General features: G+C 37.7%; 1 protein-coding gene and 1 pseudogene across 3 annotated transcripts in view; one reads left to right on the top strand and one right to left on the bottom strand.

Annotated features, from left to right (window-relative positions):
* Positions 1–25661, top strand: part of NCAPD3 (non-SMC condensin II complex subunit D3) — a 103107-nt gene that overhangs the window by 24479 nt on the left and 52967 nt on the right. For 2 of the 3 annotated variants that reach the window (XM_077112391.1, XM_077112393.1), the window contains 8 exons: positions 2416–2488; positions 3238–3363; positions 3497–3749; positions 4206–4262; positions 4495–4584; positions 16669–16745; positions 17272–17406; positions 18206–18426. In XM_077112391.1, coding sequence (XP_076968506.1) covers positions 2416–2488; positions 3238–3363; positions 3497–3749; positions 4206–4262; positions 4495–4584; positions 16669–16745; positions 17272–17406; positions 18206–18426 — 1032 coding nt within the window. The remainder of the gene's footprint in view (positions 1–2415; positions 2489–3237; positions 3364–3496; positions 3750–4205; positions 4263–4494; positions 4585–16668; positions 16746–17271; positions 17407–18205; positions 18427–25661) is intronic. The other variant, XM_077112392.1, reaches the window with a different exon arrangement.
* On the bottom strand, positions 23801–24383 carry LOC143643136 (double homeobox protein A-like; annotated as a pseudogene).

Genomic DNA, 25661 nt, shown 5'->3' on the forward strand with positions numbered 1-25661 from the left:
AGAATAAAAATAAAAATCAAAGTGAAAAAGAACACCCACCCAAAATATCCCATACCCTCTCCCCAGCATTATTTATTTTTTGTCCTTTTTTTTTCTTATTCATCTGTCCTCACAATGGATAAAGGAAGTGTCTGTCACAAGGTTTTCACAATCACATGTTCACAGCATAAAAGCTCTATAGTTACTCAGTCATCTTTAAGAATTACAGTTCAACAGTTTCGGGTATTTCCTGTAACTACTCCAATACACCAAAAGCTGAAAGGAAATATCTATATACTGTGTAAGCATTACCTCCAGAATGATCTCTCAGCTCTATTTGAAATCTCTCAGCCACTGAAACTTTATGTCATTTCATTTCTCTTCCCCCTTTTGGTCTAGAAGGCTTTCTCACTCCTGTGATTCAAGGGCCAGGCTCATCCCCTGGAGTTATGTCTCATGTTGCCAAGAAGATTTACACCCCTGGGAGTCATGTCCCACTTAGTGGGGAAGGGCAGTGAGTTCATCTGCAGAGTTGGCTTAGAGAGAGAGGCCATGTTTGAGTAACAAAAGTAGTTCTCTTGGGGTGGCACTTCGGCATAATCATAAGCAGGTTTAGCTTCTCCTTTGCAGGAATAATTTTCATAAGGGCAAGCCTCAAGATCGAGGGCCTTGTCCGTCAAATTGGCAGTCTCCAATGATTGCAAGAATATCAGGTCTTCCCCGGTGGGGTTGTTTATTTCTACCTTTTTCCCCTAGTCCTCCAAGGGGACTTTGCAAATACTTTTTAATCTTCTGCCCAGATTGCTCTGGGATATATTGGGGCTTCCCGAACAAGCCCTCACTCCCAAGTAAAGCTTTCATGTAATTATGGTGTTCGAATAAGCTGACCATACAAGTTAGATTAGTTTGCTACAGATAATAAAAATTTTGTAACAAATGGATATCTCTTCCTTTGTTCTCAGAGAAGTTGAAGTCTTAAAATACAGTCAGTATCACCCTCTACCCTTTCGTCTACTTTACCTTCATCCTATACTGATCAGTTTCGTTCAAATCTGTGAAGTCTGATCACTTTTTCAGTGTTTTTAACAGTTGCTGTATGGGATAGATAATACTGACTTTTGGAGCTACCAGAACTCTAGCTCCGAGTCTCCGGTGTCACACAAATGGCCAAAGTTCCAGGAAATGACCAGGTTATACATAGAGAGCTCAGCATCTCAGAATTTAGAAATAACAGTTACAAGTATAGAATAGATGCGATTGCCGTAAGAACTTATAGTCTAGGAACCTTTACAATAGGCCTTCTCCTGATAACCTGTGCTCTCAAATCCAATTCTCAGCGTTTGTACATTATAGTTTGTCCTCATTAGTGAGGCATAATAATATTTATCTTGCTTCTCCTCTCTTCCAGTTGCGTGCTTCAGTGTTTACCACTCTATCTATTCTGTCTTGACTTTTTCTTTTTCTTTCTTGCTGTCTCTACTCTGAGTATCTTTCCTTTCATTCCTTGCTCCTTCTCACATTTCTGTTCCCCTTTGTACCTACAGAAAATGATTCCTGAAGGAAAGAATTAGGTTTTATTTTTACTTCTTTAGCAATAATTGACTAATTTTCCCCTCATGAGTCCCTTAGCTTCACTTTAAGAATTACACATCTTAGCTTTGCTATAAAAGGCATCTCTACCATATCCTTGGCTTTTCTTTCCCGCCTCTGCTGAACATCTGAGTGGGAATGTAGAGGTAGTAGAGAGAGGAAATGGTAATTGTGTGAGTGCGAGCATACAAGCACCTGCAAGGAATGTGTGCATTGTGGTTGGAGATGTGGTGTGTGCACAATTCTTAATCCACATGTGGACAGACTGTCACGTGATCACTGAGCTATTGTCTCCAGTTAAGGATTTTTTAACATTAAATAATTAAGATGTTTTAAGTGGAAATACTGCCAGTTTGGTTCTTCAGTGAGAGCTCATGATGCCAGTTGCAGTGATATTCAGATAATAGTACAAGTATTTAGCACTAAAAATGGGTCAGATCTGGGCATTATAATAATTTCTTCTTGCATTTAAGTTGGGAGAGATGTAATGAATGTCAAATGCATTAAAGTAGCAGTGCTTCACTGAGCTACCACTAAGAGGTACTGTGTCTTGGTCTGTTACATATTTCCCCTAAAAGGATGGTTTCCTCCTCCCTGTCTACTCGTGCCAGTTCTCTAGCCATGCAAAGGAAACACTTTAAGGTGTTTTTGCTACGATGCTTTATCTCTTATATGTCTATTCTGCTCAAACAACTTTTGTAATATGGAGGTAGATTGTTTTTAGTATTTAGGAAATCAAAAAGAAGAGTAGTGGTTGTGAGGACAGAGTCAAGGAAAATTGCTGTAATTGCTGTTGTGTTGTAATAAAAGGTGTATTGTAACAGAGTGCATTTTTCTTTTAAATAGCTCACTTGTGGATGAACTAAAGGAAAATGTATTTCCGGTCCTTCGTATCTTACTCCAGCACATCTGTGCCAAGGTACCACTTGCTTTAGTAATAGTAATATAAGTATATAATATATGTGCATAAATATTTGTGTACAGAAGTGTGTGTGTATTTGTTTTGGGTAATGAATATCTATTAAATAAGAGTAGTTTTATTTAATAGTCACTAGATATTCTCCTAGATAGAATGTTCATTAAAGAAAGAAACTTTATTGTGGAAATTTCAAACTTACAAATATGGAAAGAAGAGGGTGATGGATCATCATACCCACTAGCCTTACTAGTTGTATGCCATTACAGCCCTTTCCACCAGTATATATACTGGGTTACTGGTTTTTTTAGTCAAATTCCATCATATCATTTCATATGTAAATGTTTCAGTATGTATCTCTAAAGGATAAGAACTCCTTAAAAATGTAAGCACAAAATATTAACACAGCTCAGAAAGACAAGTACAGTAATTCCTTTTTATCATCAAATATCCAGTCACCGCTCAAATTTCCATGATCTCTTAAATTTTTATAAGTTTGGGAAAAATTATTCTTAAACCCCGTGGACTCTAGGAGCCCATAAACTCCCTGAATTTGTAAATGCATTTTTCTGGATATTTAATAGCTTAGTTTTCAAAGGGGTCTTACATCTAAACTTTGTTAGTCATTTATATAACATTTAAAGGTCTCTGAGCAAGTAACGGTCACAGTTTCAACTTGCATTATTACAATGTGTTTCAGTTATACTGCAGATAGCTATTGGCTGGACTGTACCTCTATTTTTGTGTTTCAGGTGATAGATAAATCAGAGTATCGGATTTATGCAGCCCAGTCCTTGGTCCAGCTGCTCAGTAAACTTCCTTGTGCAGAATACGCTACATTTATTGCCTGGCTTTACAGGTATTCTCGAAGCTCCAAGGTAAGTGAAATAGCTGCATAAAATTTTTGGTCCTGGCTCTGTAGACTTCTGACAAAAACCAGATCTAGACATGAGAAGGTTTCTTTGTTTTGTTTCCTGTCTGACGGAGACTCTGTTGATTTTGCTTTACCAGATCCCACACAGGGTTTTCACGCTTGATGTTGCCTTAGCTCTCTTAGAATTTCCTGAAAGAGAGGTGGATAGTACACTCTCCCTGGAGCTGCAGAAGTTCTTAAAGCATAAGTTCCTGGTTCAGGAGATTATGTTTGACCGTTGTTTAGACAAGGCGCCTACTGTCCGCAGCAAGGCCTTGTCCAGTTTTGCGCATTTCCTGGAGTTCTCTGTTGTCAACGCATCAGAGAGTATAATAGAACTTCTTATTAACAGTAAGTAAGGTGACCGCTGGGAGGTGAAACCTGTCTTGTGCTTGTCAAGAAATAGGACTGGGGGGAGTCATTTTTTGCTATAACAGAAATAGACATGGAATGATAATAGTTTCACCCTCATAAAATCTTTCAATACATTTTATTGTCAAATAACTCTTTAAATACACAAGCCTGGTACAATCCGAAGGCCTTTTAGTACTTCAAATATTCATATTTTAGAGGGGATATTGTTGGTGGCCCTTAATATAACTTTGCATTCCTAGGCATAGAATTGCATGTATTGGTCTTAACATCCATTTCAAGTGACGCTCAAGGAGAGCATTATTAGTTGTCAGCAATTTATAATCTGTCGTCCCTGTCTTTAGGTATGAGTATCTTGATTTTGATTCCTCTATGGATATTTACTCACAATTTAAGAAAATGTGACTTTTCCCCCTGCTGTCTATCTGCTTACAGGTCCTGCAGTTTCAGTAGTAGAGAGCCATCCTGGTACCTTACTGAGAAATTCGTCAGGTAATGAATTAATATGTTTTTAAATATCTTTTTTGTTTAGAGGACATGCTGCATATTTGAAATGTGTTTATTCCCTTGCTTACCTCATTAATATTGTACCTTTTTGTTTCATTAAAGAAATCAAAATTCATTTCAATAATGATGCAGCAACTTTAAATGAGTAGTCTGCTGCGCTTATCTTATTAACAAATTTTTGTCTTACTCATTGCCCCTCTTTAAAATTATTCTTGAGGTGTTTCCTGTCAGAGGCAGCCGCTTAACCCCTCAGGAACCTCAGAGATGATCAATACAGACAAGAGTTGCGAAGCAGTTGAATCTGGGGGTATGTCAGGTTTTATCACTATCAAATAAGTAATAACTGTTACATTTTAGTTAGTCATAGGTAGAATCTGAAAACCTTGGACTTTTTTTTTCCTGATTAATTCACCTCAAGAATTGGAATTTCTCTCCCTCCCACCCCCCCAATATTGGAGTAATTTCAGTTTTGTTATATATTTAATTGATGTTCTTGCATTGCATATATTATGTTGTGTTTTAAGACAAAATAAGCGAGGTTTCTGTTATCATGTATTAAACTCTGGTACCTCAAAACAACTTTATATATTAGCATATAGTTATTTTCTTAACAAAGTCAGTTGTCCGAGTGTTTGGGATTCTTGACCATAAAAGAGCCTAAGGGAAAGTGCAGTAGAGATTAAATTTGTGTTTGAGGAAAAATCATCACAAAAAAGGGGAAAAGATAAAGGAATACTTGGCACCCAACCTTGTTCCTGGTTTTAGTATTTCATTATTTTTGCCACCATGTTATCTTGATTCTGAATAAGCCATTCCCAAATTCAGTTTTTAAAAAAATTAAAACATTTATTACAGTAGCACATATAACAGAATTTGTTACTTTAGCCATTTTGAAGTGTGCAATTTTGTAGCATTAATTGCTTTTACAATGTACTGCCGTCACCATTATTAAAGTTTAAGGCTTCTTCATCACTCAACATAATGTCCTTAAGATTCATTTACCTAGTTGCATGCATCATGACTTCATTCCTTTCTACAGCTGCTCAGTATTCTTTCATATGTATATATCACAGTTCATCCTTTTGTTCATCAGTCGGTGTACCCTTAGGCCACCTCCATCCATTGCAAATTGTGAGTAATGGCTCCATAAACAGCAGCGTGCAAAAATCTATTCATGTCCTGCTTTCAGTTCTTCCATGTCTATACCTAACAACAGGGTTGCAGGATCATATGGCAACCTTATATTTATCCTCTTGTGGAACCAACCACCACACTGCCCTGCAAAAGGGCTGTGCCATTCTACTTCCCTACCATCAGGGTATAGGTGTATCTCTCTCTCCACATGTTCTCAGCACTTCTATCTTTCTGTTTATTTTTTTAAACACTTTTATTCACACACCATACATTCCATCCTAATTTTACAGTCCGTGGCTCCTGGTATAATCACATGTTTATGCATTTACCACCACAGTTTCCATTTCTTTTGCAAAGAAAAAAGAGGGAAAAAAGAAAAGGAGAAATAACAACGATAAGACTCCCATACTCTTCTCTTAAATCCCCCTCTTATTCACATTTAGCTTTGGTATATTGCCTTTGTTACAATTAATGAAAGAATATTACAGTGATAACTGTTAACTATAGACTGTTGACTGCATTGGTGGCCTTATGAAAAATCAGTTGTCCATAGATGAGAGGTTCTCATTTGATTTTATTCCATTCCATAGGTCAGTATATCTATCTCTATGTCAGCACCATACTGTTTTGACTACTGTAGCTTTGTAATATGATATAAAGTCAGGTAGTCTCCCCACTTCGTGAGACCTGACTCTCAGAGATATAAATCTCCTTGACAATGTGCATGATTCCCAGGGATGAGCCTGGCCCTGGCACCATCATATGAGAAAATATTCTTGATCAAAGTGGGGAAGAGAAATGAAACAAAATAACGTTCCAGTAGCTAAGAGATTTCAAATAGAGTCAAGAGGTCATTCTGGAGGTTATTCTTTTTTTTTAAATTTTATTGATAGATCTTTACACACATACATTACATTTCATACATGGTATACAATCAGTGGCTCACTATATCATCACATAATTGTATATTCATCATCGTGATCATTTTTTAGAACATTTGCATCACTCCAGAAAAAGAAAGAAATAAAATACAGGCTGTATTTGCTAGGATTCTCTAGAGAAACAGAATCAGCAGGAGGTATCTGTAAATATAAAATTTATAAGTGTTTTATGTAACTGTGGGGATGTAGAGTACAAGGTCTGCAGGGCAGGCTGTAAGCTGACAGCTCCAGTGAAGTTCCTCAAAAGACTCTCAGGCTAGCTGGCTGAAGCCAGAAGAGTGATTGTCTCTTCTGAATCCTCTTTTAAAGCCTTCTGGTGATTAGATTAAGCATCACTCATTGCAGAGGACACTCCCCTTAGCTGATGCAGTCAGCTGTGGATGTTATGGGTAGTCATGATTTAAGTCCATGCAATGTCCTCATAGCAACAGACAGGCCAGGGCCTGCCTAACCAGACAACCGAGTACCACCACCTGGCCAGGTTGACACATGAGCCTGACCATGATGCATACCATACCCCTTACACCTCCCTCTCATTGACCACTAGTATTTCCATCTACCCAATTTATTTTACCCTTTGTCCCCCCTATTATTTATTTTATGGAGGTTGTTCTATGCATTATATAGATATTCCTTTTTAGTTTCTAGTGTATTAGAAAAGTGAGAAGCAAATACCGGAAACTGTTGAACTGTAATCAGTAGCCTTGATTTTTGATGATAGCTGTGTAACTACATAGCTTTTATGATATGACTGTGTGATTGTGAAAACTTGTGATTGACATTCTCTTTAACTAGTGTATGGGAAGATGAGTTATAAATAAAGACAAATAAATAACGGGTGAGGTAAGGGCTATGGGATGTTTAGGTGTTCTTTTTCATTTTTATTTTTTGGGGTAATGAAATATTCTAAAATTGTGGACATGAATGCACAAGTATGTGATGATACTGTGAGCCATTGTTGTTATACTTTGGATGATTATATTGCATGTGAATATATCTCAATAAAATTGCATTAAAAAAAGGTCAGTGTGAGACCTCCCTCTTCATTTTTCTTAAGATATTTTTAGCTGTTTGAGGCACCCTTCCCTTCCAGATAAATTTGATTATGGGTTTTTCTGTTTCTACAAAGTACATTGTTGGGATTTTAGTTGGTATTGCATTGAATCTATAAGTCAATTTGGGTAGAATGAAAACCTTAACTATATTTAGCCTTCCATTCCATGATCATTTAGTTTTCCTTCCATTTATTTATGTCTTCCTTGATTTCTTTTTTTTTTTTTTTCTTTTTTCTTTTTTATTTTACATGGGCAGGCACCGGGAAACGAACCCGGGTCCTCAGGCATGGCAGGCAAGCACTCTTACCTGCTGAGCTACCGTGGCCCGCCCTTCCTTGATTTCTTTTAGCCATGTTTTGTAGTTTTCTGCTTATAGGTTTTTCATGTCCTTTGTTAAATTTATTCCTAAATATTTGATTATTTTGGTTGCTACTATAAATGAAACTTTTTTTTTATTTCCTCCTCAGATTGTATAGTAATTCTATACAGTCATTACTACTGTATAGAAATTTACTGATTTTGGGGTCCTGATCTAGTACCCTACCACTTTGCTGTACTCATTTATGAGCTCTAGTAGCTGTGCTGTAAATTTTTGGGGATTTTTTAACATATAAGATCCTGTTATCTGCAAACACCGAAAGTTTTATGTCTTCCTTTCCAACCTGAATGTCTTTAATTTCTTGTTCTTGCCTAATTGCTCTAGACAGAACTTCCAACACATAACAGTGGTGACAAAGGGCATTCTTGTCTTGTCTGGATCTTAGAGGGAAAGCGTTCAGTCTTTCCCCATTGAGGATGATGTTAGGTGTGGGTTTTTCATATATTCCCTTTATCATGTTGAAGAAGTTTCCCTCTATTCCTATCCTTTGAAATGTTTTCCTCAAGAAAGGATGCTGAATGCCTTTTCTGTATCAATCGAGATAATCATTTGGTTTTTCCTCTTTGATTTAATGTTGTAGTATATTGCATTGATTTTCTTGTGTTGAACCAGCCTTGCATACCTGGAATAAAATCCACTTGGTCATGGTGTATAATTCTTTTAATGTGCTACTAGATTCAATTTCCCAAGTGTTTTTGTTGAGGATTTTTGCATGTATATTCATTAAGGAGATTTGTCTATAAGTTTCTTTTCTTGTCTGGCTTTAGTATTAGGTTTCATAGAATAAGTTAGGTAGCTTTTCTTCCTCTTCAATTTATTTGAAGAATTTGAGCAGGATTGGTACTATTTCCTTCTTGAAAGCTTGGTGGAATTCATGTGTGAAGCCATCTGGTTCTGGACTTTTCTTTTTTGGGAGTTTTTGGATTATTGATTCAGTCTCTACTTATGATTGATTTGTCAGAGTCTTTCCTCTATTTCTTCTCAAATCAAGGTTGGTTGTTCACGCTTTGCTAGGAAATTGTCCATTTTGTCTAAGTTTAGTTTGTTAGCATATAGTTGTTCATAATATCCTCTCCTATATTTTTGTGGGTTCCGTAGCTATGTCTCCCATTTCTGATTTTATTTGCATCCTCTCTTTTTTTTCTCAGTCTAGCCAAGCATCCATCTTTTTTTTTTTTTTAAACTCATCTCTCCATACCCTGGATAAAAGGAGCATCAGTCACAAGGTTTTCACAATTACATGGTCCCATTGTAAAAGCTATATAGTTATACAATTATCTTCAAGAATCAAGGCTACTAGAACATAGCTCAACACTTTCAGATACTCCCATCCAGCCACTCCAATACACCATAAACTAAAAAGGAATATATCTATAATGTATAAGAATAACCTCCAGGATAGCCTCTAGTCTCTATTTGAAATCTCTCAGCCACTGAAACTTTATTATGTTCATTTCTCTTTCCCCTTTTGGTCAAAAAGGCTTTCGCAAGCCCATGATGCTGGATCCTGGCCCATCCTGGTATCCTGTACTACATTGCCAGGGAGATTTATACCCTGGGAGTCATGGCTCATGTAGGGGGTAATTTCTCTATTTTTGTTCTTCTTTTTAATGTAGGCCGTAGGACAGTAAATTTCCCTCTCAGTGCTGCCTTTGTTGCATCCCATAAATTTTGATATGTCCTCATTTTCATTTGCCTCAAGATATGTACTGATTTCTCTTATAATTTCTTCACCCTCTTGTTCAAGAGTGTATTGTTTAGCCTCCATAGATAATGTGAATTTTCCAGCTTTCCAACTGTTACAGTTTCCAACTTTATTCCACTATGACGTGAGAAAATGTTTTGTATAATTTTGATGTTTTTAAATTTAAGACCTGTTTGTGACCGAACATATGCTCTATCCTGAAGAATGATCATGAACAGTTGAGAAAAATGTATATTCTGTTGTTGTGGGGTACAAGGTTATGTAAGTGTCTGCTAAGTCTCATTCATTTATCATATTCAGAATCTCTGTTGTCTTCTTGATCCTCTGTCTAGATGTTCTGTCCATTGCTGAGAGTGGTGTATTGAAGTCTCCAACTATTATGGTAGAGGTGTTTACTTTTCCCTTCAGTGTTTGCTTCATGTATTTTGGGGCTCTCTGGCTTAAAGTGTAAATATTTGTTATATCTTCTTGATGGAGTGTCCCTTTTATTAATACATAGTGTCCTTTTTTTTTCTCTTTTAGTTGTTTTACATTTGAAATCTGATTTGTCTGCTATTCGTATAGTTAACCCCACTCTTTCCTGGTAATTGTTTGCGTGAAATACCTTTGTCCAACCTTTCACTCTCAGCCTGTTGTAGACAGCATATAGATGGATCCAGTTTTTTAAATCTATTCTGCCAACCTACGTCTTTTGATTGGGGGATTTAATCTATTAATATTTAATATTATTACTGTAATGGCAGTACTTTCTTTATCCATGTTGTCTTTTGATTTTATGTCATATTTTTTTACCCTATTAATTACTCCTGCACTTTTCTCTAAGTCTGTCTCATGTCTTTTCCTGTCTTCCTGTAGTGCTCCCTTTAGTATCTCTTGTAAAGCAAGTCTCTTGTTCATAACCTCTCTCAGTGTCTGTTTATCTGTAAATAGTTTGAACTCTCACTCATTTTTGAAGGATAGTTTTGCTGCATATAAAATTCTTGATTGGCAGTTTTTCTCTTTTAGTGCCTTAAATACATCATTCCACTGCCTTCTCTCCTCCGTGGTTTCTGCTGAGAATTTGCACTTAGTCTTATCAAGCTCCCCCTGAATGTGATAGATTGCTTTTCTCTTGCTGGTTTCAGAGTTCTCTCTTTGTCTTTGGCATCTGATAATCTGATTAGTTGAGTGTCTTGGAGTAGGTCTATTTGGATTTATTCTGTTTGGGTTGTGCTGCACTTCTTGGATCTATAATTTTGTCTTTCGTAAGATCTGGGAAATTTTCAGCGATTCTTTCCTCCATTATTCATTCTGCTCCTTTTCTGTTCTCTTCTTCTAGGACACCCATAACACATATTTTCATGTGTTTCATTTTATCATTTAGTTCCCTGAGACCCTGCTCATATTTTTCTATTCTTTTCCCTGTCCTTGAAATTCCCTGTGTAGAATTTCAGATGTCCTGTCCTTAAATTTACTATTCTTTCTTCTGCTTCTTCAGTTGTGTTGTTGTATGTTTCCATTGTGTTTTTCATCTCTTCGGTTATTCCTTTCACTCCCGTAAGTTTTGCTATTTGTTTTTACAAGCTTTCAAGTTCTTCTTTATGGTCATCCACTGTTTTTCATCTCTTTTGCAACATTTTCCTTCAATTCGTAGATTTGATTTAGCCGATTTGTTTGAGCATCATTAATTAGTTGTTTCAACTCATGTATCTCAGTTGAAGTGTTAGTTTGTTCCTTTGACTGGGCCATATCTTTGTGCTTCCTAATATAGCTTGTGATTTTCTTCCTGGTGTCTAGGCATCTGATTTTCGTGATTAGTTTGTTTTGGAGGTCATCATCTCTCTTGCCCAGGGTTTTCTTGTTGGTTAGCTTTGGTCTCTATCTGTCCTTAGTCTCTCTCACCAGCCATTTGTCAGAATGGCTCTGCTTTCGGTCTCCTCCAAAATCCCTGTACCCACAGCAGCCTGCTTTAGGAATGGGTGCTAGGCACCAGGCACCACATCAAGGTCTCTGGTATAGGTAAAACAAATCTGCTGGCTCCCAGCGCTGCTCTGTTTTTTTTGCCAACCAGCAAGAGCTGGATTTGTTTTAGGCACTACTTTAACAGTTGGCTCATCCATGTTTCGTAGCCAGAGCATAGCTGGTGCCTGTGCAGGTGGTGTGGACCAGCTATAGTGGGCCTAGGATAGGGTCTGGAGAGGTCTGAAAAGTCCTTGTATTTTCCCGTCTGCCCAGCAGATGGTGCTGTCTGGTGACTTCAACATCCTCAGAGTGTGTTTACCTTCTATAGGACAGAGCTGCAAGTGCTGGATTCTCGTGCACTCATTTTGCCAGCCAGAATCTGACTCAATATGGGGCTGTGTCCCTGACTTTACCTGTGGCAGAGGACTCTCCGACTTGCCCCAGTTTTCAGCCATCCCCCAGGCAAGGATCGGGCTGCCTACTGCTATTTCCAAGGGTTGGGGAAGGATGCAAGTATGGAAACATAGTCTTTGTCCACGTTTTCTCAAACTCTTCGTCCCTTACTGACCTAGGCCCTGAAGTGTCCTCCCCTGTCCCCTGGGTCTCCAAACAGTGGGGATCTGTCTCACTACTGTGAGAGATTTTGTACTGATTGTTTAACCAATGCCAGCTGAAAATGATCCCAGCCGCTGTTTCTGTACCGTTTCTGTACCCTTTCTGTGCTCTGTGTGGCCGAGTGAGGGGGAGAAGAGAGGGCCAGCTGGTCCAGGGTAGAAGTTTCCTACTTGATATTTTTCTTTTTCTTCAATTTGGCATTTGTAGAATCCTTCTCCAGTCTATACCTTCCTCTAAAGTTCTGCACATGTTAGAATTTTCCTTTTTTTCTTTTCTGACTCTTTTGGGAGAGGTTTTCAATAGCTGTGTATGTTGCCATGTTGATGACCTTACCTTCTCATATTCTTGATAGCGTCCTTTGAAGTGCAGAAGTTTTAAATTTTGATGAAGTGCATTTTATCTATTTTTTTGTTTGTGATTTTGGTGTCATTTAAAAAACCTTTGTCTAATCCCAGGTCATGAAATTTTACACATAGTTTTTGTCCAGGTTTTGTAGTTTTAGCTCTTACATTTAGGTCTTTACTCCATGTGCTGGTTTGAAATGATGTATGTACCCTAGAAAAGCCATGTTTTAATCCTGATCCCATTTTGTAAAGGCAGCCATTTCTTCTAATCCCTATTCAGTATTGTATGTTTGAAACTGTAATCAGATCATCTCCCTGGAGATGTGATTTAATCAAGAGTGGTTGTTAAGCTGGATTAGGTAAAGGCGTGTCTCCAGCCATTTGGGTGGGTCTTGATTAGTTTCTGAAGTCCTATGAAAGAGGAAACATTTTGGAGAATGAGAGATTCAGAGAGAGCAGAGTAGAATGACGTAGCCACGAGAAGCAGAGTCTACCAGCCAGTGACCTTTGGAGATAAAGAAGAAAGATGGCTCCTGGGGAGCTTCATGAAACAGGAAGCCAGGAGAAGAAGCTAGCAGATGATGCCATGTTCGCCATGTGCCCTTCCAGATGAGACAGAAACTCTGACCGTGTTTGCCATATGCCTTCTCACTTGAGAGAGAAACCCTGAACTTCATCAGCCTTCATGAACCAAGGTTTCTCTCCCTGGATAACTTAAATTGGACATTTCTATAGACTTATTTTAATTGGGATTATCTTGGTCTTGGAACTGTAAACTAGCAACTGATTAAATTCCCCCTTTTAAAGGCTATTCTGTTTCTGGTATATTACATTCTGACAGCTAGCAAACTAGAACAGATTTTGGTACCAGAGGAGTGGGATGCTACTGCAGATTGCAAATACTAAACATGTGGGAAAGGCTTTTTAAATGAATAAGGGGAAGATTCTGGAAGAGTTGTGAGAAGCTTGATAGAGAAGACCTAGAGTGCTTTGAAGAAACCATTAGTAGAAATGTGGGCTCTAAAGACACTTTTGATAAAGCCTTAGACAGAAATGAAGCATTTGTTATTATAGACTGGAAAGAAGACAAGCCTTGCTTTAAAATGGCAGATAATCTGGCAAAATTGACTAGTGGCTTTGGCTGCAAGGCAGATTTTAAAAGCCATGAGCTTTGATATTTAGCAGAAGAGATCTCCAAATTAAATGTGGAAAATGCAGCCTGGTTACTCCTCATAGCTTATAGTGAAATGCGGCAGGAGAGAAATAAGCTGAAAATGATGTCTTGGGTACAAAGAAACCAGAAATTGATGTCCTGGAAAATTCTGGGCTTCCAAGAAGGGAGACCCCAGAGAATAGTGCTCCATGTGAGGATTTGCCAGATGTGGAATCAATCAACCATTTCAGAGAAAGCCAGGATCGGACATGGAGTTATCCGGGAAGGATTTGTGGAAACTCCTTATGTCTGATGGGCACAATCCAAGGCTACTGCATAGAAAGCCAATGAGAGTGCTGTGGAACCTGTATAAACAGAGCTGCTGCCAGTCTGGACGGGGGTGTTCAGAGAAGGAACACTTTGGAGGAAAAATAACTTCAGAGGCAAAACCATGGAGGCTGAGGTCTGAAGTCAAGAAGCCTTGGGCCAGGAGTGCAGACCCACCCAAAGCCGTGAGGAGGGTGAGTTTGCCCCAAAGGCAGAGGATAGACCTTCCACCTCGTTGCAGTGGAAGAGTCATGCCACCTCAGGCCTTGGAGAGGGTGAAGCACACTCCTTGGGGTTTGGGGAGAGCCTCGCTGCCACCACATGGAGGGGTTGAGTGTGTGCCCTGGAGATGACAGCCTGGGTGTGGCCACAATGCTTGGAGAGAGTGGAGCCAAGAAAAAGGTGATCTCCCCAGTGTGTCCCCCAAGGTTGCATTTGGAGAGAGGCAGGCCTCTGTGTAGGCCTTTGGAAAGGTTGGGACTGCTGCTTTCTAAAGCCCTGAGGATAAATGATTCTCAGACTTTGAAATATAATGGACTTTGCCCTGCAGGTTTTCAAAACTGTATGGGTCTGGTGACCCCTGTGTTCCTTCCTCCCTATGGAAAGGGGTTTATGTATCCCATGACTGTTCCTCCTTTTACTTTGGCAGCAAATAACTTGTTAGGAGTTTTCAAAGGTCCAGAGACAGAGGAGAATTTTCCCTTAGGATAGACCATGCTTGTAACTGACTTTGAGATTTTGTACTGGTTTTAACCTTGTATTCTATTTGTAATGTTACTGACAGGGTTTTAAGTTTCTTTGTTATGGAATGAATGTATTTTGTATATGGGAAAACGTGTCTTTTTTAGGGTCCAGAGGTTGGAATGTGCTGGTTTGAAATGATGTATGTCCCCTAGAAAAGCCATGTATTAACCCTAATCACATTTTGTAAAGGCAGCCATTTCTTCTAATCCCTATTCAATATTGTATGTTTGAAACTGTAATCAGATCATCTCCCTGGAGATGTGATTTAATCAGGAGTGGCTGTTAAGCTGGATTAGGTAGAGGTGTATCTCCACCCATTTGGGTGGGTCTTGATTGGTTTCTGAAGTCCTATGAAAGAGGAAACATTTTGGAGAATGAGATTCAGAGAGAGCAAAGCAGAATGACATAGCCACGAGAAGCAGAGTCTACCAGCCAGCGACCTTTGGAGATAAAGAAGAAAGATGGCTCCTGGGGAGCTTCATGAAACAGGAAGCCAGGAGAAGAAGCTAGCAGATGATGCCATGTTTGCCATGTGCCCTTCCAGATGAGAGAGGAACCCTGACTGTATTTACCATGTGCTTTCTCACTTGAGAGACAAATCCTGAACTTCGTCGGCCTTCATGAACCAAAGTATCTTTCCCTGGATGCCTTAGATTGGACATTTCTATAGACTTGTTTTAATTGGAATTTTCTTGGTCTTGGAACTGTAAACTAGCAACTGATTAAATTCCCGTTTTTAAAAGCCATTCCGTTTCTGATATATTGCATTCCAGCAGCTAGCAAACTAGAACACTCCATTTTAAGCTTACTTTTGTATGTGGTGTGAAGTATGAGTTCAAATTCGTTCTTTTGCATTTGGATATTCAGTTAACCCAGCACCATTTGTTGAAGTGACTATTCTTTTTCTTTGCCAATTAAATGGTCTTGGCACTCTTGTCTAAAACCAGCTGCCCATAGATATGATAGTTTATTTCTAGGCTCTCAGTTCTGTTTCACTGATCTATACATCTTATCTGTATGCTGGTACCACGGAGTCTTAATTATGATATCTTTGTGGCAAATTTTTATATTGGGAAGTTTAAATTTCTTCATCATTCTTCTTTTTCAGGATTGATTTGGTTGTTTTGTGGCCCTTGTATTTCCGTATGAGTTTTAGGGTCAGCCATCAATTTCTGCAAAACAGAGTATCTGGGATTTTGATAGGGATTAATCGATAGATCAGTTTGGAAAGTATTGTCACCTTAATAATGTTAATCCTCCAGTCCATGAAAATGAAACTATTTTCCCATTTATTTAGGTCTTCTCTAATTCCTTTTGATGATGTTTTGTCATCAAAGAATCTTGCAGTTAAATTTACTTCTACGTACCTTATTCTTTTTGAGGTTAAATGGAATTTTCTTAATTTCCTTTTTGAATTATTTATTGTTAATACATAGAAATGCTACTAATTTTTTCTTTGGAGGGGAAAGGAGATTTTGATCTTATTATATTCTGCAACCTCACTGAATTCAGTTATTACCTCTAATAGCTTTTTTGTGATTCCATAAGGTTTTCTATTTATATCAGATCATGTCATTTGCAAATATAGTTTTACTTCTTTCTTTACAATTTGAATGCCTTTTATTTCTTTTTTTGTTTTTTAGTTTTGTTTTGTTTTGTTTTGTTAGTTGCCTGGCCAGAACGTCTAGTACAGTGTTAAGTAGAAATGAGGAGATTGAACATCCTGTACTTAGTGGGAAAGCTTTTAGTATTGTTTGTAGCTAAACAAAATTGAAGAGCTAAATAAGTCACTCAGATTTTAGAGGTAGGAGCCAGGATTGAAAACCAAGTTTTTAATGCTCCAAAATTTACACCTTTTTTATTACACTATTCTGGCTTTTGCATTATTGTGAATAGCAAATTATTAAGGGTTATTCTTCATAGTCTACACTCTTGCATTCTCTAATTTTTTTAGGATTTAAAACAAGCTAATTATTGAGGCTTTTCAAGTAGAGTATTTTCTTGGTGATGTGTAGTCTTTCTCAGGCCATGATGACTCTTGGTGTTCCCTCAGCAGAAAGATGCATCCTGGCCATGCTGAGAAAGAGGCTCCGGGATGAGAAAACCAACGTTAGGAAGTCTGCCTTACAGGTGGGAGCTTTTCATAGACGTTTTTTATGCCTGTTCTCTATAAACACTGAAATCTTGGAAATACCGGAAAATATTCAAAAAACTCTCAGGCTACGCGTGTTACTTAACTGCTAGTTGACCCTGATCCTGTTTTATAGAAATAACTTATTTGAACGGAAGGATTATCTGTTAAGCTTTCCTGCTGGTTTGCTGGCTTTTTAAAGAAACACAAATTTACATCTTTAATATCTTTTGGTTAGAATAGGGATTCTTAAGCGGAGAGCTATGTCTGGGTTTCAGTAGGGTTCATGAAGCCCCTGAAATTGTAAATATTTGTTTATAATAACATCTGTTAGAGGGTTAGAGAATGGCCTTCGCTTTCATCAGATTCTATAAAGTGGGATGTTGTGGGTAGAGGGGTGGATTCATGACCCCCAAAATATTAAGAACCCAAACTTAGAGGTTCAGTATTTCTTTGTGTGTAGTTTGTCTTTTTGTATTTTGTCTATGTGGGGTCATCACTTGATGTTGCATATTTGTTTTCTAGGTGTTAGTGAATATTCTGAAACACTGTGAGATCTCGGGTATGAAAGAAGACCTGTCGGTTCTGCAGGACCAGTGTCGGGACCCTGCTGTGTCTGTCCGGAAGCAGGCCCTTCAGTCTCTTACTGACCTTCTTATGGTGAGAACCAGGCGTTATGTATCTAATGCATGGGAACTGACATTCAGAATAACTTAGTATAATAGTTACCTATTGCTAAGTATTAAGCTAACAGTTAAAAATGTTACTGAGTTCACCAAAGGTCTGTTCAGTGTAAGAGAAAGGAAGCCGTGACTTTCAGTTACATATGATAGGCCATGATTCATATTAAATATGATTATAGAGAGTGCTAATGGTTGACCTTATTTTGGCTTCAGCTTAATCTCATGTAGAAAAATCAGTTTTAAAATTAATTTGATCAAGCCAGCAACTTAAATTAAGTTTTGTCTTTTAATACATACAGATATAATATCAGATAAAAATATGATACTGACAAAACAGCAGATAATTTACCTCAGCCAACTAATTAGCTGTTGAAGAATTTTGAAGTCATGTTTATATATTTACTTATTTCATGAGAGACAGCATTAAGCAATGCATATTTCCACTTTTTCTGTTAGCATCTATTCTTCATTGCCTCTTGAATAAATATTATTTGCTCTCAATCTTGAATTACCAAAAAGTGCTGATTTACAACCACTTACAAGATAGTGACTTTAATGTATAAGTTTAAAATTTCATTATACACTGATTCGCAACTGGCATTTGAACCTTGTTTTTACATATATTTTGAGTGTTAGTTTTTTCCTACTTTTTGGCTAATCTTCAGTTGTATGTGTAAATACTTCTAACCTGTCTCTAAAAACATTGATCACAACTTTACTGATGTGTGACTGCTATTAGCATCAGACTTCATGATTCAAAATTTTAAAATCCCAAGGCCCAGCCTAGATGTGTGCAGATACAAAAAGCGTGGCTGACCGGGGTTATCCCAGTGGTGATGGACTGTGAGAGCACAGTGCAGGAGAAAGCCCTGGAATGCCTTGACCAGCTGCTGTTGCAGTGCATTAAGCAGTATGATAAATTTCATGCCGGAGATGACAGCCAGGTGCTCGCTTGGGCTCTTCTTACTCTCCTCACTACAGAAAACCAGGATCTGAGGTACATTAATTTATTATTTGTTTTCCTTACAGAAGACCATAAGGATTTTTATTAATAAATTTCTAAATTGATACTGAAGAATCAGCTTTTCAAACTAATATATATGAAGGCTTAATTTTAGTCGTATTTCCTTGACCTTCTAATTCAAATTTCATAGCAGTTTTGTGGTGACTGTATTTTTGTCAAGGTTTTGATAATTTCCTTTGCTCCCCCTGAGAATTCTCCAGGTTTAGGTTATCTTAATGTGTAATAAAAAATGCTGATGGAATAGCATTTCATAGTGCTAGTTGGTATGAAAGATGACTTCCTTGTTCTTGCAAATTAAACTTTTACTGGCCTGGTTGATTTAACATCAGGCCAATAAAATAATGCAGTGTTTTTTTTCCATTTGATAACATTTATTGAGCTATGTAAAATGTGTATGTAAAGTGAACATTGTAGTTAGAACTAAAACCTATGATGATGCATTTCATCTATTTTGCAGTAATCTTAAAATTTACTTGTACTTGTGCCACCTGGGGTTCTTTTCTTTTGTTCCTTTATTCTGCAAGGAACATTCCTGTCCTTGTTTTCATATAGTTATGGAGGATCTGTCATACAGTAGTAGAAGTGATAGATTTCATGTCAGGACAGTTTCGATGGCACCAGCAAATCACCTAACCTCTCTGGGACTTAGTTTCCCCCAGATGAATGATTATCCAGTTGGATTACACGATCTCTTAAGGTCTCTTTTGGTATTAAAGCTCAACAACTGAAAGTGTGTTCACTAATTATGTATTATCTAAGTACCAACTATGTGTTAGGACACAGTAGTTGATTCAAAGAAGGTTAAAGAAAGGGGTTTTGAGTTTGATATGTGAGAATCAGATATTTGCAGGAATGTAGGTCATGTTCATCTAGTAGTGATTCAGAAAATTGATCGAGATGAGATTTGAGTTGTACTTTGAAGAATGGCAAGAATCTTGATAGAGGTGGAAGAGAGAAGGTGATAGAGGTGGAAGAGAGAAGGATGCATACTAGGCAGGAAGATGACATCAGCAAAAGAACTAACAGAGAAAAGCAAAATATATTTCAGCCTTGTCCATAGTGTAGGAGTTCCTGAACTAATGCTTGGGATTTACCACTTTATACTGGTTTTCTGTTTCATAAATTGCTGTGTGCTGAGGTTTCTAGAAGGGAGGGGAATTTAGCTAATGATAGAATCATTTCACTTTTAGAGATGTTTCATTATGCACCCCAACGCATTCAGGCATTAGGATAATGGAAGGTGGCATTCTTCATAGTAAAAAAGGGCATGCATGTCTACTGTAGCTCATGAAGAGCTGCTGGAAGGTTTTTGTTATTGTTGTTGTTTTAACCTTTATATTGAAGTATAACATAGTAGAAAAGTATATAAATCTTAAGCTCTAGAAATATGACAAGTAAACATATCCATGTAACTACCACCCAGATCAAGAAATAGAACATTACTGGGCCCCTGAAATACCTTCGCGTTCTATCCCATTCACTATCCTGTCCTCCTCAGAGTTCACTTCTACTGGGGTTTTAACACTGTTATTATTAGTTTTCTCTGTTCTTTGAATTTATGTAAACGGAATTATATGGTATGTGTTCTTTTGCATATCTGGCTCTTCATTCAGTGTGATGTAATCATTCAGGTTATTTTGAGTAATTGTAACTAATTCTTTTTCATTTCGGCGACATTTATGACTAAACTACAAGGTATTTATTCTAGTATTGATGAATAATTGGGTTTTCAGTTTCTTTTTCTTTTTTTTAAATAAGCTTTATTTTTTTTTAAATTTTTTTATTAACGGAAAGAAAGAAAAAAAAAAGAAATTAACACAACATTTAGAAATCATACCGTTCTACATATGCACTCAGTAATTCTTAACATCATCACATAGATGCATGATCATTGTTTCTTAGTACATTTGCATCGGTTTAGAGGAACTAGGAACACAACAGAAAAAGATATAAAATGTTAATATAAAGAAAAGAAATAAAAGTAGTAATAATAGTAAAAAACAACAACAACAAACAAACCAACAAGCAAACAAAAACAAAAAAAACCCTATAGCTCAGATGCAGCTTCATTCAGTGTTTTAACATGATTACTTTACAATTAGGTATTATTGTGCTGTCCATTTTTGAGTTTTTGTATCTAGTCCTGTTGCACAGTCTGTATCCCTTCAGCTTCAATTACCCATTGTCTTACCCTGTTTCTAACTCCTGCTGAACTCTGTTACCAATGACATATTTCAAGTTTATTCTCGAATGTCCGTTCACATCAGTGGGACCATTCAGTATTTGTCCTTTAGTTTTTGGCTGGATTCACTCAGCATAATATTCTCTAGGTCCATCCATGTTATTACATGGTTCATAAGTTTATCTTGTCTTCAAGCTGCATAATATTCCATCGTATGTATATACCACAGTTTGTTTAGCCACTCTTCTGTTGATTAAGCTTTATTTTTTAGAGCAGTTTTAGATTTACAGGAAAATTGTGAACAAAGTACAGCATTCCCATATACTCTCTCTCCTCCTGCACACAGTTTCCCCTGCTATTAGTGTGGTATATTTGCTACAACTGATGAACTGCTATTGACACGTGACTATTAATAAAAGTTGATAATCTATGTTAGGGTTCACTGTGTTGTATGGTTTTGTGATTTTCAACAAATGCATAATGTCATGTGTTTGTTTACGCCACCATTACTATATCATTCAGAATAGTTTCACTACCCTGAAAATGTTCTGATTGCCACCTAATCATCCATCCTGCATTCTCCTAAAATCCTTGGCACCACTGACCTTTTTACTGTCTCTATAGTTTTGCCTTTTCCAGAATATCTTATAGATGGAATCATACAATATAGCTTTTTCAAACTCACTTCTTTCATCTAGTAACACATGTTTAAGTTTCCTCCATGTCCTAACCTCCCCTCCCCCCACCCCAATAAGACTTTTTAAGTCTGAATTTAAACAGATTCTTGGACTGCTGGCTCATAGCCATCACTCTTTCCACTTTAGCACCCATCTCATCTCCAGTTGCTTTTCCAGAACTACTACCTTCACTGTGAAGCTCCATGAGTTTTCCCAATTCATACTTGGGTTTCTTTGACATTTTTACTTTTCTAACAAATACATCATGGAGAGGATAGATAGATTGATAGTGCTTTCCTATGTCTTTACCAATCTGCCTGGAATCAGTTTATTGACCACTTCTTTCAGATCATCTCTCTGCACCTCTTGGGTCATGATTTCCATCATCTCCTGGATTTAGTGGCCCTGTTGGTACTGAACAGAAGAGGTCTTCCAAATTTAGTTGCTGTGTTTTTTTGATAAAACCAACACAGAATAGATGAAGCAAATAACCATTGTTAGTTTTGACATTGACATGAGCTTCAATTCTGGTATGACTTTTTTTTTTTTTTTTGATATTTGTATAACTTTATTCACAATAGCCAAAACGTAGACGCAACCAAAGTGTCCATCAATATAAGATTGGATAAACAAAATATTGTTGATACAAGCCATGATTATTCAACCATAGAAAGGAATGGAGTTCTAATTCTTGCTGCAACATGGATGAATCTTGGAGATTTCATGTTGGGTGAAATAAGCCAGACACAAAAAGATAAACATTGTATGACTGTATGATCTCATTTATATGAAATGCACATAAGCAAACTTCATAGACAGATTACAGGTTACCAGGAGCCACGGTGGTGGGGAGAGGGTAGTAGGTGTGGCAAAAGGGGAGTTATTGCTTAATAGAGTTTCTGCTTGAGATGAAAAAGTTGAGGTATGGATGCTTGTGATGGTAGCAGAATACTGTGAATAGAATTAATGCTACTGAATTGTGCACTTGAAAGTGGTAAAAATGAGAAATTGAGTTGTACATTTGGTACTACAAAAGTATAAGAAAAGAAAAAAGATTAATGTGGAAAAACAGTTCTATCTTCAACTTTCCACCTCTCTTCCCAAGAGGTAGCTCGTGTGAGATGGAGGTGTAACTGAGAAATTAGGATTTAACAAATGACTGTGACTACTGCCTCATTATATAGATATTTCTTTCTAGTGTCGAGTATTTTAGAATAACCAAAAGGAAATACTTGAAGCTGTTGAACTGTAACCCAGTATCCCTGATCTTTAATAATGATTGTATAACTATATTGAGGAAAAAATTTCAATTGCCCATGTGGCTACGGAACTACTTCTGGATATTTTGTTCTGTTAATCAACACTGTCTTAGTTAACTCTATTGTAGTAGTAGTGGTCAATAAGAGGGAGGGGTAAGGGGTATGGGATGTTTGGGGTTTCTTTTTTATTTTTATTTCTTTTTCTGGAGTAATGCTAATGTTCCAAAAATGATCAGGTGATGAATGCACAACTATGTGAACCAATGGCTGTATACTTTGGATGGATTGTATAGCATATGAATATATCTCAATAAAATCACATTAATAAAAAAAAAAAAAGAGGGAGATAATCAATGTTACCAGTTTCTTGAACATCTTTGGAGAGAAATTGTAAGCATAACAAGGTCTCTGAATATGCGTCCATTCCCCACATAAACGGCAGCACATTCTACTTATAGAAGTTAGCTCTTCAGGAGGCTTCCTGAGTTGGCATACTATCTCTCCATCTTTATTGCAATTATTCAATCCATTGTCGAAAAGTACAGGTCTATTACTGTGTAGGATGTCACTTAGTTTTGCTTGTCTGGTGTTTCCTCGTGATTAAATTAAGCATGTGCACTTTTGGCAGTAATACCACAGAAAGGATGTTTTGTCTTTCTTAGATGCTTCATATCAGGAGGCACCTCACCTCAGTCCGTGTTATTGCTGATAAAGCAAATTTCAAGCACTTGGTTAAGGTAGAGTCTGTCAGTTTTCTCCGATACAAATTTCCTTTTGTAATTAATAAGGAATCCATGGGTAAGATTCTCTGAGACAATGTATATCTTGTTTTTCAAAAAACATTCATTTCAAGAGTTTTGCATCCACTGATGATTTTTGTCTGAACCAATTCTTACTGTGATGATTAAAAATGTGCTAGTTTTATTTTCACTGTCCTCAAACTCTGCTGAACTCCAGATCCAAGCTGGGTGAGGAGTGCTGTGACATGCCTCTTGGACTTGTTTCTGCCTTCTGAAGTCTTGCTTACCATTTCCAGAATGCTCAACTTGCAATTTCAGAGGAAGAGTGCATTTTCAGGAACAGTTAGATAGATTTGGATCTCAGGATGATGACATCTGATACACTGAACTTGTTTCTATGACCCTTCATTCTGGCTCCAGAGAAATAAAACAGTTGTTAGCGAGGTTGGTGACATTTTGTGTAGCTTCTGTGGCTTGAACTCTCTCTTCTCAGAGACCCTGTGCCTTGTCTCTTATTTTTCCTCGGATCTCAGCAGGTTCTCTTTTTCTTTGGTCATAGAATCAAGATCTTCAGTTTTGAAACCAAATTTGGACTCTTGCCTCTGAAACCCCAATTTCTTTAGCGGGTTTTCCTCTGGAATCAATCCCAGGGTAAGGGTTTTTCTTGAAAGCCTTGATGAGAGCGCATAATTGGGAAGATGTATAGGTGGTCCGGCACCGCCTGGCTTCTCTAACTTGAGTCACTGCAGGGGCATCTGGTCTGTGGGTTTGGCTTGATTCCAAGGCCTGCTCAGGTTCTGTCCTCTGGAAAGAGTGTCTAGCTGTTCGATTCTGAAACCAAATCTGGATTCTAGACTCTTCAGTGTTAATTTCTAAAGCAAGTTTTTGTTTGGTAGCATAACCTGGGTAAGGTTTTTGGTTGAAAGTGTCTATGAGGATTTTCAGCTGATCTGGTGTGAATTTGGTGCGACTGCGCCTTTGACATGTAGAGATGGTCTTGTTTGCAGAGTCTTTCTGGGCCATGTTGAAAGAGATCCTTGGTGTCTCAAACATGTGAGTAGGAGTGGTATGACTTTTTTTTTTTTTTTTTTTTGGGAGGAAGGGAAGGAAAGACAGAGAAGGAAGGAGGGATAGAAGGAAGGAAGGAAGAAAGGGAAACATTTTTAAACATTTTCTTGTTTTTATTATATTTTGTTTGTTTGTTTGTTTTTTTTTTTACATGGGCTGGGGCCGGGAATCGAACCGGGGTCCTCCGGCACGGCAGGCAAGCACTCTTGCCCGCTGAGCCACCGCGGCCCGCCCGGTATGACTTTTTGACTATGGAATTCATTTTGTCATGAGTAAGATCCATGCCATGAAATTGGTTAAGCAGTTTTTGCCCTGCACATCCTCAGTAATTAGCTTGCATTTTCTAAATGCAGCCTCATCATTCAGCAGATCAACAAGGTTCACTTCAAAACCATCACCCTTAAGGCCATCAAATACAATTTTGTTTCCTTGAGTTTCCTTTTAACTAGTGTTTTCCTGATATTTCTTATATTAAATATTGCTGCTCCTTTCTCATCATAGCAATCTTTCTTAGAATATGGATCAGCCACTTTCTTTTTGGCTCCATTTTGCCATCTTTTATAAGGTGCTTATTCACTGCCATGGTGCTGCACAGAGAGCCAAAAGGCCCTACATGTCTTTTATTGATTGATTGATATTCACATGCCATGTAATCACCCAAAGTATACAATCAATGGCGCACAATATCCTCATATAGCTGTGGGTTTATCATCACAATTGACTTTTTCTTTTTTCTTGTGAAAAATAACATATATACAAGAAAGCAATACACTTCGAAATACATCCCAGCAATTAGTTGTAGAACAGACTTCAGAGTTTGGTTATGGGTTACAATTCCACAATTATAGGTTTTTACTTCTAGCTATTCTAAAATACTGGAGACTGAAAGAAACATCAATATAATGATTCAGCAGTCACACTCATTTGTTAAACTCACCCGTCTCTATAACTCTACCATCACCTTTGATCTTTCTCCCACTCTTTAGAGGTATTTGGGCTATGCCCATTCTAACTTTTTCATGTTGGAAAGGGCTGTTGATAATATGGGATAGGGGGATGGAACTAGTTGATGTTCTGGAGAGGCTGGCTCCTCTGCATTTCAGGACTTATCTGGTCCAAGGCCCATCTGGAAGTTGTAGGTTTCTGGGAAGTTACCCTGTGTGTGGAACCTTTGTAGAATCTTACATATTGCCCTAAGTGTTCTTTAGGATTGGCAGGAATGGTTTAGGTTGGGGTTTGGCAAGTTATGATAGGTAGCAATGTCTAACTGAAGTATAAGAGT

The sequence above is a fragment of the Tamandua tetradactyla genome, chromosome 8 (assembly GCF_023851605.1).
Source record: "Tamandua tetradactyla isolate mTamTet1 chromosome 8, mTamTet1.pri, whole genome shotgun sequence".
Taxonomy (NCBI): domain Eukaryota; kingdom Metazoa; phylum Chordata; class Mammalia; order Pilosa; family Myrmecophagidae; genus Tamandua; species Tamandua tetradactyla.